This window comes from Siniperca chuatsi, linkage group LG5, assembly GCF_020085105.1.
Source record: "Siniperca chuatsi isolate FFG_IHB_CAS linkage group LG5, ASM2008510v1, whole genome shotgun sequence".
NCBI lineage: Eukaryota > Metazoa > Chordata > Actinopteri > Centrarchiformes > Sinipercidae > Siniperca > Siniperca chuatsi.
Window position 1 is genome coordinate 18,138,934 of NC_058046.1, and position 18,107 is coordinate 18,157,040.

The window sequence follows — 18,107 nt, forward strand, 5'->3', positions numbered from 1 at the left end:
AAATAAAACCCCCCTCCCCCTCTTTGACATTTGCGGCTGCTGGAGTGAAAACTATTAAAAACCACGAGCAGCGAGGCTGTTCACTTTGGGAGTTTGAGGGATAAATAGACAGTGAAGAATGGAGTTTGAGTCAAAATAACTTTGTGTGAAGTTATGAAGAATAACCAGTGGTTTGGCTGTCAGCTAGCTCGTTAGCCTGAGTATTGCAGCAGCAGCAACAACATCAACAACAACAACAACGACTGAGCTGATGTTCGTTATCTGTAGTGGTGAGTGGAAATGACTTTACACTTGTATACCGCTTTTACAAGTTCGCTTTAACCACAAATGGACTTCGTGTTTGATCTTAAAAAGCACGTTAATTTTCATGTTGGGTAAAAAATTACAATGATTGAACGCCAGTTTTTCTGTCAGAACTGACTTGCTTGAACGTCTTGCTTTTGTAACTTCTGTAACTATTTTTTTCTGTCACTTAAGTTGATTTTTTTGTGCGAAATGAACAGTACATTGGTATGTGTTTGGCTCAGTTTGCAGTTGATAAGCCACGTTTTGTCTGTGACAGTCAGTGTACATTTGACAGACTGTTGAGGTCAGCATGGACCTAAAGTCAACACATTTTATCACACTTTTATCGTTATGGAATAACTAACCTTTAATTTAAATTCTCAGTACTGGATATATATATATATATATATATATATATATATATATATATATATATATATATATATAATACTAATGGCGACCAAAGGAAACTTTGAAAGTGCTTTTTAAAAATATGACACGTGAAATGAAAAATCGTGCAAGCTAATTTTTATAAATAAATGCTTTTAAATATTGTGCTTCATCTGAAAAGTGATGACTCAGCCTTTTCTTTGTTTCTGTCAAAGTCGAAGTGGCTCCAGAGGACAAATGCCTCCTTGTCTCTCTATTGAGTGCCTCTTTCACATGTATTGCATATTAATATATACTTCATTTTAATTTGAAACACAGACTTTGGCTGACACGAGGAATCCACATTTGTTTCACATGGATTACACATCACTGTATCCTTCATATGTATGTCTTTATTTTGGTGTCTTCAGATGCTCATTGATGCTGTGTGTGTGGATGTTTGTGCCCCCTCTTCCTCCTCCTCCTCCTCCTCCTCCTCACCCTTCATTCCCCCAGTGTTGACCTTTAGCCTATATGAAGCAGCCACACTTGGCTCTCATGTCAGTTGTCACAGATAGGCTGTTTACCAGAAGCCTGGGAAATGTAGCCTGCCAGCCTTGCTTGGCATTGTAAACTGCATAAATATCTTGATTTATTGATTTATAGGACTCAAAAGTCAAGAAGACTGTGCATATGACATTTTAAGGACTGCTCATAATATGGTTTTAGTTGATTAGGAAAGACATTTATCAGTATAGCTTTGTTCTGTTAGGGTTGAGCTTGTATGAAAGTAAGCCTTTCTACATGTTTTCTTATTTTCCTATGGAGTTAAGCCTAACCCAGAGCTCAAATTACCCAGCATGCCTCTGTCCTGAGAGGGCCTCTGACCTCTGATCACCTCTAGAGAAATGTCTTCAGACTAGAATAGTGCACAGACAGCAGTGCTACATAGCTGACCAGGGACAAAAAGTCTCTTCATTTTAGTCCAACTAATGCTGCATTTTTGAGGTCGATATCGATATTTCAGATTTTAAAAAATCTGGTAACTTATATATTGGCAGATTATTTTTTTTTGCATAAACCCTTAATGTAAACAAACATTTTCGATCCCTTAAATTTGGTTATTAAGGAATTTTGACAAAAATATGCACTGAGTGAGACATTTTACAGTTGAAAAATAAAAATGTCAGTGCTCTGTGGTGGACAAAGTATAATGGCGTCACTGTTATATAATATTATAATATAATATTTATTATATTTGTCAATCAGTCAATGGATACTCAATTTTAATGCCACTTTTCAGTTGGCTCACTTATGATGTGTAGATGTTACTGTCATCTCTTGTATGAATTATAATGTCCACTTTGTTCTTGTTGCAGTTTTGGGAGGATGTCTGTAAATGCTCCCATTTGCAGTTTTGGGATTAATCCTATGGATATTGTTGCTACTGTGGAGGATTAATACCAAGACAGTAGCGATGCCACTGAAAGGAGATGAATCTCCGTCTGGCTGTGGTCTGCCTCCTGCCGAGGAGGACGCGCCCGCTACACAATCCCCTCATCCAGGCGAATATTCCCTGTCAACAGTTCCTACTACCTCAACCCACAATGAGGATAACAGGGCCTCTGTGGGTCTTAAAGTCAAAACACTGGACGCTGAGGCTTTGCAGGTGTCCTCTGAGGGAAAATCAGAAAAGCCATCATTGCTACCGACCACCCAGAAACCTTTCAAAACCAAAGTGCCAATGCTCAGCTCAGGGCCCGAGGCGAGGGAACGCCTCAAGTTCATTCTCGGAGCATCAGAGGATAACTCTTCAGACGAGGAACCTCTGGTCACCAAACCTCCAAGGGGCGCATCTCAGCCACCGACCTCCGTCCCCAGATCTTCTCCTCAGCAGACGTCCTCTGTAGTTCCACAGTCCAGCTCCTCAAGCATCAAGTAAGACCTTGTTTCTATCTAAGTGAATTTAATGTCTCGGGTCGGGCATGTTTTCATCACTCCATCATGCGACTACACACAGGCGAAAAGCCTTGTCTGGAAGTTGTAACTCTGGCATGTGATATAAGCATGGAAGCATCTCACTTATGCCAAAAATGAATCTGAGGGACTAATATGAACTGGGTTGTTTTTTAGGTCTGGTAGAGGATGTGTTTGCTCAAAAGTGTGTGGGTCAAACATGCGGCCATGTTGGTGACGTGCGGTTATGCTTGCCCTGTCTCCACACGCTGCGTGTTATCACCTGACTGTATGGAGTTGACCTGTGGTATTGTCGCATGCCAAACACCCCGGCTCTATTATTGGAACAAGAGCCTGAGCCAGTGACTTTGAAAACTGTGGTGTGACTCTTGGTCACAACAGCAGCAAACAAAAACACTTTTAAATCCTCCACAAATTTTTATTTTTAACTCTTTTTTTTTTTTTTTTTACCGTCTGCATAGTGGAGAGTTATTTTTATACCCAGCAATGGTATATGATCGTAGATCAGAGGGGTTGTTTTGTTCACACAGCTAAATGTTCAACTTGACATGTGTAGTTGTGATAGCGGGACATGTGGAAAGCATCCTGAAGAAAGGTAAGAGATTTTCCTCTCCTAACTCTCATTTTTAGAAGCATCTTTGTGCAATTCAGAGGAAGAAGATGCATTTTAGAAATTTTTTTAATGGAAAATATATTTGTCTGTGCGTGCATGATTGTTTCTTTTCATGTCCAAAAACTTTGGCTACAGAATTAGCCTGAAGTAGAATGAACACTTTTGTCCTGGTGTTGGCCTTGCCTCTGTGTATATTTGCAAGGAACAGTCTGTGATCCGTCACAAGGGCTCTGTAGATTATTTTGCTGCAGATGTGGGAGGGGAGGAGGGAGGAAGCGCTTGCGAGGAAGCATTTTGTAGAGGTCTCTTTGTTTTGGTCTTAGATTTTATAATCTAGTTCACTACAAAGGCACATAGGGCAGTAAAGTAGGCTGTACAATGGAGGGAAACGGCTTGTTCCCATATCTCCGAAGGTAAGTGACATTAAAAGTTGGATACCGTTCTTTGTAATTTGATACCTTTGCTGCAGTGTTTATTATGTGGACACTTATAACATGCTTTATGTTACAGCAGCAGAAATAATGAAAACATGCGTTATTACTTTGTACGAAAGTAGAGTAGATACTGTAGCATCTGCAGACATGTTTGTGAGCAGGAAGGCTCACTCGTGTGGCCATACTGTAGTTATGTAACTGAACAGAGCTTGTCTTGGCACACGTAAGTCTGAGGAAATAAAAACAAAACCCTCCAATGTGTACCCCCTAGAGGAGGGAAGTGTAAAACAGACCAGAATGGCTTCCTCCTTATGAAGCAGTACAATAATAAGTTTTAGCACAAGTTGTGCTCCTCTTAGTCCCTAAGTCATGTTTATGTAGAGATACTCATTGTTTGTTCAGTAAAGTATGTGCCTAGTTAAATGAAACCCTGCCCTGGGAAAAGATCAGAAAGTGGAGTGTCCATGACACCGAGCTGGAAAAGGTTATCAAAAACTCGCTCAGTAACAGAGTGCAATCTGTTTTTCCTGAGTGAACAGCACAATACGGGAGTTAAGTTTAAAGTTCATATCAGCTCAGATGGAACTGCACTCCAACTTCACAGTATAGCTCACTGATGAAACACCGGTGTCTCTCAGTGATATCTTAACATGGCACAGAATTTCTATGAAGTGGATTGTGGTGCAATTGCAACGAGACTTTGGAATGAACAAGGTATGAGCCGGCTGATAATCATGGTACGTGAAATTATCTTAAGTTATTGCAGTATTTAGTCATATTGCAAAACATGGAAAAGTTGCTTTGCCTTTGCTGTCGTAACATAAACAGTGTGCGAAATGTATCATATTCTGTGTTGTAATACTGGCGGTATTTACATTATGAAGGATTTCAAACAATAAGATTACCACGTCAGTAAAGTTCAGTTTTACTACTTTTGCATTTAGTAACTAAACTACCATTTTTAATCTTGTAAGAATCTAAACGAATCTAATCTAACAGTAAACCAGATGAGATGATCCACTTTTTTAACATACAAATGGAGCTTATGATTCTAAAAGCAAACTTGCCAACTGCTTTATTATTATTTTTTATGTGATTTGATGATTACATTTGCTTTGACAGCCAGACAGCGAAGTGGCACATTCCATTGCTCATGGATCCTGCATTATTGATTTTTAGAGTAAGGAAAGACTCCAGTGAACTAATATATCAATCATTTTTATCACTGACTACTGTGTAGAAATAACCTAATAGTACTTAATGAATATAGTTATCTGTTGAAATCACAGTAAACATGAAGGCTGTAGGTCACTTCCAATTAATCCCACACGACTAAATATAAACTCAAATTAAAGCTGATAATGAGTTTGGATTTCACAATGTCAGTCACAAATAATCAGACATTTAAAGACAAATATTTTAGAATATATGTTTTATCAATTATTACTAGGCGGGCAACAGGTGAGATCTAATTTCTGTAGCTAATGTTGAGATTGCACTGTGAATTATTTTTTATGAAGAGCAGTGGTAAAGTGTATTTCTGAAGTCCGTCGTTCCCTAGTTGTAGTTATGTAGTTTGTTCTCAGTCCCTGACTCACACTGTTATGTAGCTGTTTACCACCAAGACAATTAACCATGAGCTTTCCACTGTAGGTCTAGCATGTCTGGTCTTCACTTGGTGAAAAAAGGACGTGAACACAGAAAGATGGATCTGCAGAGGGACTTCACTGTGGCCTCTCCTGCTGAGTTTGTCATCCGATTTGGTGGCAACCGGGTCATCGAAAAAGTAAGAATGAAAGTCCTTCTTGTATTATTGAATCTCCATTTTTCATTGCAAAATGTTCCCGTTTCTGTCTTTTCTTAAGGCTACACAAGTGGCTTCTGTTTCTGTTACAGGTGCTGATAGCTAACAATGGGATAGCCGCAGTCAAATGTATGCGTTCTATCCGTCGCTGGTCCTACGAAATGTTTCGCAATGAAAGGACCGTCCGTTTTGTTGTCATGGTAACCCCTGAAGACTTGAAAGCTAATGCAGGTCATTGGAAACTTGATACTTATCAATTTTTATTACCCAGCAGTTGTCACCAAGCAGTTATCTGAGTGAGGGTGAGAGGAAAACACTAGAAACTGTGTCTTAACTTAAGTCAGCTGTTTGACCAAAGTGCCATAGAGAGTAATTCTCTGAAAGCCTGTACTGAATAAATTGTTATATGTTTCTCCTTTCCCTGACAGAATACATTAAAATGGCAGATCATTATGTGCCTGTACCCGGTGGGCCCAACAATAACAACTACGCCAACGTAGAGCTGATAGTGGACATTGCTAAAAGAATCCCAGTGCAGGTACTCCTCACCATTTATCTAAACAGTGGTCTTCCTGGCCTGTGGCCTCTGAATTAAAGCTTTTCCTCTGTGACCTGGTCTACCTGTTTATTTTTAAAAACAAACTGTGATAAATGATTACATGTCTGTGTGTATCACTGATAACAGGCTGTGTGGGCTGGTTGGGGTCATGCCTCAGAAAATCCCAAACTGCCCGAGCTGTTGAACAAAGCAGGAATATCATTCTTAGGTAAAATCCAGTTTGAAACCACAGAACGTTCGCATTATTTTTATTTGGTTTATTCATACCTGTGTCTCATTGTCAACTGACTATTTCTCTCAGGGCCGTCCAGTAAGGCCATGTGGGCTCTCGGGGATAAGGTGGCTTCTTCCATTGTGGCTCAGAGTGCTGACATTCCCACACTACCATGGAGCGGATCAGGTGATGCTTTACCTCCAGCACTGTCTCAGTTCTCATAATGTATAGTAACACAAACTGTACTGTAGACCCAGAATATAGACCCTGTGATGTGGTTAACTTTTAAGTTCATATTTGTACACCTGTATAGAGTGAATACAGAGTTTTTATGTTATATCCTTGTGTGTTGTGGTGCTCCAGGTCTGAGAGTGGACTGGGCAGAGGAGGACCAAACACTGGGCAATGTAATCAGTGTTCCTCCAGAGGTCTACACAAAGGGCTGCGTTCAGGATGTAGATGATGGGCTGGCAGTAAGCATATTTAGCAAAGTCATCATAATAATATCTATACATTTGCTTTTTTTCCCCCTTCAAGCATATACCTTTTGCTAAGTTTATGTGGTGTTTTTCTGCAGGGGGCTGAGAGAATTGGTTATCCGGTTATTATCAAGGCCTCTGAGGGTGGAGGTGGAAAGGGTATACGGAAAGTAGAAAGTTCTGAGGATTTTCCAAGTTTCTTTAGACAGGTTTGTGTTATTATATTTTACAGCATAATGCTTGATTTCTTTGTGATTTTAGATGTCACTTTATACAGTATAATAAGTAATACTGTCATTCTTACAGCCAACATGTATTCGAATTTTTTTGAGTGCAGGTTCAGACAGAGGTGCCTGGCTCACCTATCTTCATCATGCAGCTGGCTCAGCATGCGAGACACCTTGAGGTTCAGATACTTGCTGATGAGTATGGAAATGCCATCTCTCTTTTTGGACGAGATTGCTCCATCCAGAGAAGGCACCAGAAGATCATCGAGGAGGCGCCTGCCACCATAGCTGCTCCCTCAACATTGGAGCAAATGGAACAGGTCAGTTTACGCCACTGCACATATTTATTTTCCCACCCTAATTAACTCAGCTTCTCTGGTTGAGACTTTAGATTTTGTCTCCTCTTTCTGGCCCAGTATGCTGTGCGACTGGCCAAGATGGTGGGCTACGTGAGTGCAGGCACTGTGGAATATCTCTTCTCTGAAGACGGAAGTTTCCATTTCCTGGAACTGAATCCTCGCCTGCAGGTGGAACATCCCTGTACAGAGATGATCGGAGATGTAAACCTGCCTGCTGCCCAGCTTCAGGTAAACCTCTGTCAGTGGACATGAAGAAGAAGAATTATACCACAAGAACAAAATGAATCATTCTCACTTCAACTTTGACAGACTACAGCCAGCGATCCAACCCTTCCATTTTAACTCAGTATTTCATCTCTGATAGATTGCGATGGGCATCCCCCTTCATAGAATTAAGGACATCCGCTTGCTTTATGGAGAAACTCCGTGGGGCGACACCATCATTAACTTTGAGACTCCTGACTGCATGCCAAGTCCAAGAGGGCACGTCATAGCTGTTCGGATCACCAGTGAGAACCCTGACGAGGTAGAGGTCAACTTCATCAACACTCAAAAAACACCACTTTTTTTTCACTAATTTGCACCACTGACTTATCGTCCTTGTGCTCCCTGACAGGGGTTCAAGCCCAGTTCTGGCACTGTGCAGGAGCTGAACTTCCGCAGCAGTAAAAATGTCTGGGGTTATTTCAGTGTGGGGGCAACTGGTGGCCTGCATGAATTTGCAGACTCCCAGTTTGGACACTGTTTCTCCTGGGGCGAGAACCGTGAAGAAGCCATTTCGTGAGCCTTTTTTTTTTTGTTCTAATGATGCCGTGATATCTGATCTCTAGCAATTAAAGCTTTTCAGGTATCGATTCTGAGGCAATGGCCAGTAACTAACTAATGTTGTAACTGCCCATGATGTAATAAAACAATGTGGAAAATGCAACAACCTGCCAACTATATCATAAAATCTTAGAAGACAGTTACGCAGAATACTTTTGCAATGAATGCAGTTGCGTTGTAGCAAATGTAGGTTCTATAATAATGTATAATGTATAATATAATAATATGACATTAAAACATCTATCTAGCTCTCATAGGATACATGTGTTTATCAGGTGTCATATTTGCCATGTGCTTTCAGGAACATGGTGGTGGCTATGAAGGAGCTGTCCATCAGAGGTGACTTCAGGACCACGGTTGAATACCTCATTAAGTTACTAGAGACAGAAAGCTTCAGAAACAATGACATCGACACTGGCTGGCTGGATCATCTCATTGCAGAGAAAGTGCAGGTAGGAGACTGAAGACCTTATGCCATAAATCAGTACATATCTAGGTACTTGGTCACTCAATTGGTGTGTAGTTTCTTTGTTTCATGACGCCACATGCTCTTCCTACAGGCGGAGAGACCAGATACCATGCTGGGTATTGTTTGTGGTGCTTTGCATGTTGCTGATGCAAGCTTCCGAAAGAGCATGTCTGACTACCTACATTCACTGGAGAGGTCAGTAGACACAGTCCCTTCTCATTAATATCTCACTACAACTCTTACTATATGTGTATACAATTGATTTATTAAAAAAAACATTATCTGCTGCATCTATAGAGGCCAAGTACTGCCTGCAGCCAGTCTCCTCAACTCTGTCAGTGTGGACCTAATATATGAAGGAGTCAAGTTCTGCCTCAAGGTATCTACTTTATTCCCATCACATATTCCTTGTTTGACTTAACCTCTTATCTTTTTTAATCAATGAATTATCACTGCTGCTGCCTACAGGTGGCTCGCCAATCCCCAACAACATATGTCATCATGATGAATGGCTCCAACATCGAGATAGATGTCCATAGGCTGAGTGATGGTGGCCTCCTGCTGTGCTATGATGGCAGCAGCCACACCACCTACATGAAAGAGGAAGTGGACAGGCAAGAGCTCCTGAATCTGCACATCTAGATTCAGCTGTTTGCTTGTTTTGTTTGTTTTATTCATTCTTTCTGAATTGCTTTATCCCCACAGCTACCGCATCACTGTTGGCAACAAGACTTGTGTATTTGAGAAGGAGAAGGATCCCACGGTGCTGAGGTCGCCTTCTGCTGGTAAACTGCTGCAGTACATGGTTGAGGATGGAGGCCACATTTGTGCAGGAGAGACATACGCAGAGATTGAGGTGAATGTGACAGATTTTTGGTAAAAATTGATTTCTTGAGGCATCCTGTGTCTTTTGGTATTTTTATTGACTGGCTGTTTGTGCTGCGGTTTCAGGTGATGAAGATGGTGATGACTTTGACTGTGCAGCAGTCTGGTTGTGTCCACTTTGTCAAGAGACCTGGAGCAGTTCTGCAGCCTGGCTGTGTGGTGGCACATATAGACCTGGATGACCCCAGCAGTATACATCGGGTAAGTGAATAGAAAATCACAACATACAGTGCATAAATTGCTCTCTTAATTGTGCCTTAGAATTTATAACACATTATTCTAATGTTCAGGTCTTGGATAAAATAGTGTCAAATTATCCATTTTGCCACATTTTGGCCTGAGTTTGCCCAGATTTACTAAAAATATTATATTGCAAGTGATTACTGATGGTTGTTTAAGCTCTGGTTGGTAAACAAATAATTCTATTATCTGTGTCCCACGTTTGAACTGTTTTTGCTGTGAATTGCAGATAATAATGGAATCTGTTCTTTACTGCTTTTGCCTCCTGTCGTAGGTGGAGCTCAACACAGCCATACTGCCACCCCAGCAGCCACTGCCCATTGTTGGGGGAAAACTTCATCAGGTGTTTCACAGCGTGCTGGAAAACTTGGGTAAAGTCATGGACGGCTACTGCCTTGAAGAGCCCTACTTCAGCAGCAAGGTACATAGCAGGCTTTCTGCCACTACAGATTCTTAAATGTTACCATCAGTTTTATTAATTATATATGTATGTTCATGCTTGCAGCTGAAACAATGGGTGGCTACCCTGATGAAGACTTTAAGGGACCCCTCGCTGCCACTGATGGAACTCCAGGAGATTATGACGAGTGTGGCGGGTCGCATTCCTCCTGGCGTGGAGAAAGATATCCGTAAAGTCATGGCCCAGTACGCGAGCAACATCACCTCTGTCCTCTGCCAATTCCCCAGCCAAAGGGTGAGAGATGCACACTGACATACTGATGGTTGCAGTTGTGTCTGTGTCACTGAGCAAGTTCTTTAAATACAAATAATCACTGTTGTCAAGGTAATATGATGATGTTTGCCTTTGTTTCTTCCAGATTGCAAATATTCTAGACAGCCATGCAGCAACTCTACAGAGGAAGGCTGACCGAGAGGTGTTCTTCATGAACACTCAGAGTATCGTTCAGCTGGTACAGAGGTTTGTTTCTTCTTTTTTGTCAGATGCAGATTGTACAGCAGTAATACATTACATATAGAACAATATTGGTATTGAATATGTCTGGTCCAGGTACCGCAGTGGAATTCGTGGCTATACGAAGTCTGTGGTTCTCGATCTGCTCAAGCGATATCTGCAAGTAGAGATACAGTTTCAGCAAGGTGACATTAATACACTAAATTTTATATGAAAACTATAGATGAGGGATTTTCTTTCATCTGAACTGTGGTTTGTTTGTCATAGCTAACTTTACTCTTGCTCTCACAAACAGCTCACTATGACAAGTGTGTGATCAACCTGAGAGAGCAGCACAAACCTGACATGAGTCCTGTGCTGGAGTACATCTTCTCTCATGCCCAGGTCCCCAAGAAGAACATCCTAGTCACAATGCTCATAGTAAGGCGCTCATCAACCTCAACACTGGCAAGCATTAATTAAACAATCCTCCAATACGTAAGTTTTAGTGAAAGACACTTTGTGCACTGTGTAGGACCAACTTTGTGGAAGGGATTCCACGCTAGCAGATGAGCTGATGGCCATTCTGAACGAGCTCACGCAGCTTAGCAAGATGGAGAACTCAAAGGTGGCACTGAGAGCCAGACAGGTAATATCTAACGCCTTCATCTTAGTGAAACACTATTCTACGGAAGGCCTGAGAGGCAAGTGAGGAAAAAAAAAATTCTGGTGATCCAAAACTTTTTCCCACCTGTTTCACAAATGGGGGGAAAAAAAGATTATCATGACAAAACCTTTTTTTATTTTATTTTTTACCTGTTCTTAGGTCATAAAGACAGGAGAGAAAACAATTTAGATCAGACTTAGAAAATGGATCACCAGAATTGTTTTTCTCTCTTGCCTCTCAGGGCTTCCGTACTATTCTGACTATTTTGAATATATTGTTTAATTAAGGTAATCTAGCATACAGGACACCTCAAGTTGGGTTCAAGTGATATTTTTTGAGACCATCAGTCTTTTCTAAAATGTATTATTTCTCAAATTTCAAGAAATGGTGCACCCTTTTTTACAATCAAGTTATTCCATCTGTATGGACTTGATATTATATTTGTAAATGTGTCACAGGTCTTGATTGCCTCCCATTTACCATCATACGAACTGAGGCACAACCAGGTGGAGTCCATCTTCCTGTCAGCCATTGATATGTATGGCCACCAGTTTTGTCCAGAAAACTTGAAGGTTAGTCTTGTGTGGAGACATTTCACTGTAACCATCACTTTTTAGTGGCTGGAATATCAAATTAATATATTTTTTCTTTGGCACAGAAACTCATTCTCTCCGAAACCTCCATTTTTGATGTTTTGCCCAATTTCTTCTATCACTCCAATCAAGTTGTCTGCATGGCTGCCTTGGAGGTATGCTCAGTGGATTCACACTAAGGAGTTTCTTTCTTATACATTTGTATTTGTTAATTAGTGATAATTACTTGTTCTGTGTTGACTTTCAGGTGTATGTGCGCAGAGCTTACATCGCCTATGAGCTGAATAGCATCCAGCATCACCAGCTGCAGGATGGAACATGCGCTGTAGACTTCCAGTTTATGCTACCGTCATCACATCCGAACAGGTAACAAGTTTCCTTCACTAAACTATGCTGCAAAGACTCTTTAGCCACAGATGAATGACACATTGTTGCCTAATTATTGAATTACTGGTGAATCACTACCACCTCCAACATTGGTAAGATATGTTATGGCAGAGTGGGCTTCCACTGATTAAGAAGGATTTCATTAAACCAAATAAACAGCCTTTTCATAGAAAAATACCTCACTTTGTGGCTGACTTTTATAAAGAAATCCATTACATTCTGTAAGTGTCCTTCAGCCCTCACCAGTCTTCTCTATAACATTGGCCTGATGGATCAACAAAGATTAAAAAAAATTGATAAGATAGCTATCCTGTACCCTGTGGTACAGGTGGAGAGCGGCCTCTAAACTGCGGCTGTAACTGCTTATGGCTAACTTTGAATGCAGAATGGTTTTGCCCACTGAACATTAACGTGAATGTGCATAGCGTCTTGTAAAGTGCTTTGATCTAATCATAATGCCTTAAGGTAGAGGTACAGTTTGATCATCCACTGCTGACACTCACCTGTCGATCATCTTATTTCAGAGGGAGCAGCCCTACTCTGAACAGGTAGAGTACAGCTCCTCCCAACCAGCCAAACCACCTGATCGTGTGTATGTCTCACAGCAAGGCATGTTGAATGCACTGTGTTGCTTTTTCCTTTCCTGTTCTGTGAAACCAGAAAAATTAGCTTAGGGACTCTTCTAAAAAGTCCTTTTTAATTCACTTTTTAGCTGAGCTTTGTTGCTTCGCTCAGCTTATAAAGCAGACCTGATCTTTTTGAGAGGTACATCTTTTATTTATTCCTCTTAAAAACTTCAAGCCTGAGATTTTGTTGACTGCTACTGAATGGGGAGCCTGTATTCTCCAGCATCAGATTTTGATTCTTGATTTGCAACTCTCAATCAGATATAGTTACAATTGATCTTGATAACAACAATTCATAATCGTTTTCAATTCAATACATAAAATGTACCTATCAACTGTATGTAATTATAATTGGATATGAGGGTGGTCATACTTGATGGCTTTTTGTTAAATAGATAGGAACATCCAGACTTGCTGTAATTGCTGTCTGTACGAATATTTGTACTTTTGGCTGTTCAGTGTTTATTCCTAAAGCAAACTTCTCTATGTGATCATTCAGTGGTCCTGTCTTGCTGTCACTGTCTGTGTATGTCTCATTATCAGGATTCCTGTGCCAGTGAGTGGATCAAGCCAGTTTAAAATGAGGCGGCAGAGTAGTGAGCTCTTCATGGAGGAAGCCTGGTCTCCACCCTGCCAGCGAATGGGCGCCATGGTGGCTTTCCAGTGTTTTGACGACTTTAAAAGGTCACTTTTAATTTGATGATAATTTTCCTTTCTCTCATAAAATATTTATTTATTATTATTTAAAAAGATATGTAAAAATAAGTTATTGCATGTTGATGTGTTTCTTTTTCTTTTGCAGGAATGTTGATGAAGTTCTCGCCAGCTTTGCAGAACCACTCTTGGAGAGTGCTCCGTTCTCAGAGTCCTGCTCCAGTCTCTATGAGGAGGAGAACTTCAAGGTGAGCGCTGTGGGTGTGTTAGGGTCACTGGCTTATCAATAAAAAAAGCTGTTTTCATTTCACCAATTTCTCTTCCATCCCATGCAGAATATGAAGGAGAACCCAATCCACATCATTAATGTGTCCATAAAAACAGCAGACACAAAAGATGACGATGCTTTGGTTACAGCCTTCACTGCCTTTGCCCAGTCAAAGGTCAGCTAGCTTCTTAACACATGAGTGATTCTTATGAATTTGAGATATTGTTTCAGTTTTTTTAAATTGAAAATGGTGTGTGGTGTATGGTGCGTTCTGTAAAATGGTGTTTTTTTACAGAAAGCTGTCCTCTTTGAGTGTGGAATCAGGAGAATCACATTTTTGATTGCACAGAAGGTAATTCAACAACAATCTCAACAAGTACACTATTTTCATTAGGCCCACCAATTCTTATCTTTTAAATTTTCTGTATATGGTGTTACCTCTATTGCATTTATGACTTTGACTGATTCTTTTTATTATAATAGAACTTATAATAATGTAGATACTGTTCTTAGCACAGCTGTTCTCTCTTAACTGTGAACCATAGTCTCCAAATCCCAATGAAATCCTTGTATTGTCTTTATGCTAAAGGTAACACAGCATAGTGTGGCTGTTCATACCTTTTTATACTAAAATGATGAAAAGATTTAGTCACTGCTTCACCATAGCTGCACTAATTTTGTTCAGTAAAGCTGCCGTGTAACTACTAAAGTACACACATTTACTCTGAAAACATACTTGCTTGGTATCTAATTATTATTATTTTGATATATTATTTCAACAGAGAGAATTTCCCAAGTTCTTCACTTTCAGAGCTAGAGATGGGGTAAGTTTTTTTTTTTTTAATAAGAACTTGATAGATCCTGTAATCATAAACTTGATATCATATTGCAGTTAGTTACTGAGTTGATATGCTGCAGCCTGAGGAGATGATGACCCATCCAATCTGTGCCTCTCCTCAGTTCCAGGAGGATCGTATTTACCGTAATCTGGAGCCAGCTTTAGCGTTTCAGCTGGAGCTGAACCGCATGAGGAACTTTGACCTGACAGCCGTTCCCTGTGCCAACCACAAGATGCACCTCTACCTCGGTGCTGCTCGTGTGCAGGAGGGGGCTGAAGTCACAGACTACCGCTTCTTCATACGAGCTATTATCCGCCACTCAGATCTCATTACAAAGGTGAGCAGAGCAACTGGAAAGTACAGCTTATTGATTCTTTAAAAAGATATACATCATTAGTGCTTGTTATGTTTTTTATGTTTTCCCAAGGTGAAAGGTTTTATAAAATGTTGGTAATATGTGGTTAGTGGTAATGTTATTTTGGTGAATTAAATCTCTTTTATATACGCAACCAGGAAGCTTCCTTTGAATACCTTCAAAATGAGGGAGAACGTCTTCTGTTGGAGGCCATGGATGAGTTGGAGGTGGCCTTCAGTAACACCAGTGTCCGCACAGACTGCAACCACATCTTCCTCAACTTCGTACCCACTGTCATTATGGACCCCTCTAAAGTCAGTGTCCAGCACATATATGCTACCGCAGTACTGTATTACAATTCATGTTATTCATAGTTTCATACAGTTCTCAAAATTCATGTTAATTTGCTTTTCTTTTAGAGGTGTCCTTTTTGTTATGATTTCAATTTCTGTAGTCCACTTTCATTGAACTAACTATATATACAGACCTCTATTCAGACCTATGCATATATATCTGATTTATTTCTCAGTTGTCTTTTTAACATCCTTGTCCTCTTCTTGGGACCCCAGATAGAGGAGTCTGTTCGCTCCATGGTGATGCGCTACGGCATCCGTCTTTGGAAGCTGCGGGTCATGCAGGCTGAGCTGAAGATCAACATCCGTCTGACACCAACTGGGAATGCCGTTCCTATCCGCTTGTTTCTTACTAATGAGTCTGGCTATTACTTGGACATCAGCCTGTACAAGGAGGTCACTGACCCAAGTTCTGGACAGGTGAGGACAGTGGACTGAGCATTTTGTGCAATGAAATGTGAACCAAAAGATGTGGTATGTGGCAGGGGATTTGTTCAGTGTGGTTGTTTTATCATTAATTCACCTCATCATGTTACCCTTTTCAGATCATGTTCAAGTCATATGGAGATAAGCAGGGTCCTCTGCATGGCATGCTGATCAACACTCCGTATGTGACCAAAGACCTGCTGCAGGCCAAGCGCTTCCAGGCTCAAACTCTGGGGACTACATACGTATATGACTTCCCCGAGATGTTCAGACAGGTACTGCTAACTCACTGAATTAGGTTTATTTCTTTTTTTGTGGTTGCTAAGGTGTCCAACTCATACTGAAAATCTTCCTGTAGGCACTGTTTAAGCTGTGGGGTCCAGGGGACAAACACCCTAAAGACGTGCTGATGTGCACCGAGCTGGTTCTGGACCCTCAAGGTCGACTCGTGCAGATGAACCGCCTGCCTGGAGACAATAATGTAGGACGCCTTTTAGAGCATTTACATCAGTTCATGCTTTCTCAGTGTGATGATACTGATAGACACTATAACCATTCTTCACCAGGTGGGAATGGTTGCATTCAGGATGAAGATGAAGACTCCAGAGTACCCAGAGGGCAGAGATATCATTGTCATCTGTAATGACATCACTCACATGATCGGCTCATTTGGTCCTCAAGAGGATGAGCTGTTCCTCAGGGCGTCTGAGTTGGCTCGTGCTGAGGGCATCCCCCGCATTTACATAGCAGCCAACAGTGGAGCGCGCATTGGCCTCGCTGAAGAGATCAAACACATGTTCCAGGTGGCCTGGATTGACCCCGCTGACCCCTACAAGGTGACCTCTGGAATGTGTTTCTCCTAATATTTGCATTATACACTAGTTGAGGAAATGACCACAGGGAATACTGTAGCAATATGTATGTGCGGTTTGACATTTTTTATTATACGTTATTTCCATTTCTCTGTAGGGTTTCAAGTACCTTTACCTGACACCGCAGGACTACACACGTATCAGCTCCACCAATGCTGTTCACTGTCACCATGTAGAGGAAGGTGGAGAGTCCAGGTACAACAAATCATTGGTTGTTTGTTCTCATACAGTAGCAAATTCAGCTAATTTAAATATTTGACACCCTTAACTTGTGTCTGTGGGATAATAGAGATTTGTTCTTTCTCGGTCTTCATCACTGTGCCCATCTGTTACAGGTACATCATCACTGACGTCATCGGGAAGGACGAAGGTCTTGGGGTTGAGAACCTGCGAGGTTCTGGCACCATTGCTGGAGAATCCTCTCAGGCCTATCAGGAGATTATTACAATTAGTATGGTGAGAATGTGGCTCTGATGTCTGTGAGTAAGATCCTCTGGAACATTGAGTCACTTTTTATGCTCTTGCAGGTGACATGTCGCGCTATAGGAATCGGAGCCTATCTGGTCCGTTTGGGACAGAGAGTGATTCAGGTGGAAAACTCTCACATTATCCTGACTGGAGCAGGCGCTCTTAACAAGGTTTGTTAGTTTAACCTATGTCACTGTTATAGAAGAATAGACAAAATTCATTAAAGTCATTAAAATAAACACATTTGTTATATTAGACCTGGTCAGTCAGGGTTTGCTTGTGAAACTGCATCTAAATGCCTGTTTGCCAGAAATGGGCTTTCCTGTGATGTTAAGGATATTGTGCTTTGCATGCCATCTGTTGTGAATGTTGTCAGCAGTGGGATGGTTTGGAGCAATTATGTGCAGTAATAAAGGCAAACAAAAAGGGAAAAAAATAAGGGAAAAAGTAGATCAAATTGGAAGAATAACTAGGCAAAGTATGCTGTAGACAAAGCCAATCAAGAGCGACATTACTTTGTTGGTCTCCTTAAATACTGCTGTTGGCTTAATGGATACTGGTGACTTCAGGTCAGGGGTTGTTTCAAGATAGCTAAATGGTCAGAAGCAACTTGAGGTACAGAAGGTGGTGGGAGAGAGAGGAGGGCCGGACCAACCATACCGCAGCTGCATATTGTCACTTTAGTATGAAATTAAATGTTGACGGCCGATATAAACTTGTCCCTGAACGTGGTCATTGAAGTCCCTGTTTCTGTGCAGGTTTTGGGCAGAGAGGTCTATACTTCCAACAACCAGCTGGGAGGGATCCAGATCATGCACAATAATGGAGTCACACACAGCACTGTGCCAGATGACTTTGAGGGCGTCTTCACCATCCTCCAGTGGCTCTCCTATATGCCAAAGGTTTAGCTGAATGTGTGAAAGTTCACGTAGTGTGACTTTTAGGTCTATAAAAGTAACTGAATAACG

General features: G+C 41.1%; 1 protein-coding gene across 10 annotated transcripts in view; it reads left to right on the top strand.

Moving 5' to 3' along the window:
- The window catches only part of acacb (acetyl-CoA carboxylase beta), a 22,234-nt gene continuing 4,127 nt past the window's right edge, over positions 1–18,107 (top strand). For 2 of the 10 annotated variants that reach the window (XM_044196861.1, XM_044196863.1), the window contains exons 1-44: positions 7–269; positions 2,034–2,592; positions 5,332–5,464; positions 5,575–5,713; positions 5,911–6,020; positions 6,168–6,249; positions 6,343–6,441; positions 6,619–6,728; positions 6,833–6,943; positions 7,072–7,281; positions 7,378–7,548; positions 7,685–7,846; positions 7,937–8,100; positions 8,447–8,597; positions 8,706–8,809; positions 8,912–8,993; positions 9,083–9,228; positions 9,320–9,470; positions 9,566–9,700; positions 10,014–10,160; positions 10,245–10,433; positions 10,558–10,658; positions 10,749–10,837; positions 10,948–11,072; positions 11,167–11,280; positions 11,757–11,870; positions 11,957–12,046; positions 12,139–12,257; positions 12,803–12,826; positions 13,448–13,588; positions 13,707–13,806; positions 13,894–14,001; positions 14,122–14,178; positions 14,609–14,650; positions 14,787–15,002; positions 15,179–15,334; positions 15,590–15,793; positions 15,919–16,074; positions 16,158–16,280; positions 16,366–16,635; positions 16,769–16,866; positions 17,007–17,127; positions 17,199–17,309; positions 17,898–18,041. In XM_044196861.1, the coding sequence (XP_044052796.1) occupies positions 2,054–2,592; positions 5,332–5,464; positions 5,575–5,713; positions 5,911–6,020; positions 6,168–6,249; positions 6,343–6,441; positions 6,619–6,728; positions 6,833–6,943; positions 7,072–7,281; positions 7,378–7,548; positions 7,685–7,846; positions 7,937–8,100; positions 8,447–8,597; positions 8,706–8,809; positions 8,912–8,993; positions 9,083–9,228; positions 9,320–9,470; positions 9,566–9,700; positions 10,014–10,160; positions 10,245–10,433; positions 10,558–10,658; positions 10,749–10,837; positions 10,948–11,072; positions 11,167–11,280; positions 11,757–11,870; positions 11,957–12,046; positions 12,139–12,257; positions 12,803–12,826; positions 13,448–13,588; positions 13,707–13,806; positions 13,894–14,001; positions 14,122–14,178; positions 14,609–14,650; positions 14,787–15,002; positions 15,179–15,334; positions 15,590–15,793; positions 15,919–16,074; positions 16,158–16,280; positions 16,366–16,635; positions 16,769–16,866; positions 17,007–17,127; positions 17,199–17,309; positions 17,898–18,041 (5,958 nt within the window). In that variant the 5' untranslated portion in view covers positions 7–269; positions 2,034–2,053. Of the gene's footprint in view, positions 270–993; positions 1,060–2,033; positions 2,593–2,671; positions 3,227–3,512; positions 3,658–3,728; positions 4,416–5,331; positions 5,465–5,574; positions 5,714–5,910; positions 6,021–6,167; positions 6,250–6,342; positions 6,442–6,618; positions 6,729–6,832; positions 6,944–7,071; positions 7,282–7,377; positions 7,549–7,684; positions 7,847–7,936; positions 8,101–8,446; positions 8,598–8,705; positions 8,810–8,911; positions 8,994–9,082; positions 9,229–9,319; positions 9,471–9,565; positions 9,701–10,013; positions 10,161–10,244; positions 10,434–10,557; positions 10,659–10,748; positions 10,838–10,947; positions 11,073–11,166; positions 11,281–11,756; positions 11,871–11,956; positions 12,047–12,138; positions 12,258–12,802; positions 12,827–13,447; positions 13,589–13,706; positions 13,807–13,893; positions 14,002–14,121; positions 14,179–14,608; positions 14,651–14,786; positions 15,003–15,178; positions 15,335–15,589; positions 15,794–15,918; positions 16,075–16,157; positions 16,281–16,365; positions 16,636–16,768; positions 16,867–17,006; positions 17,128–17,198; positions 17,310–17,897; positions 18,042–18,107 lie in introns of those variants that run through there. The other 8 variants (XM_044196862.1, XR_006378072.1, XM_044196864.1 and 5 more) reach the window with 8 other exon arrangements.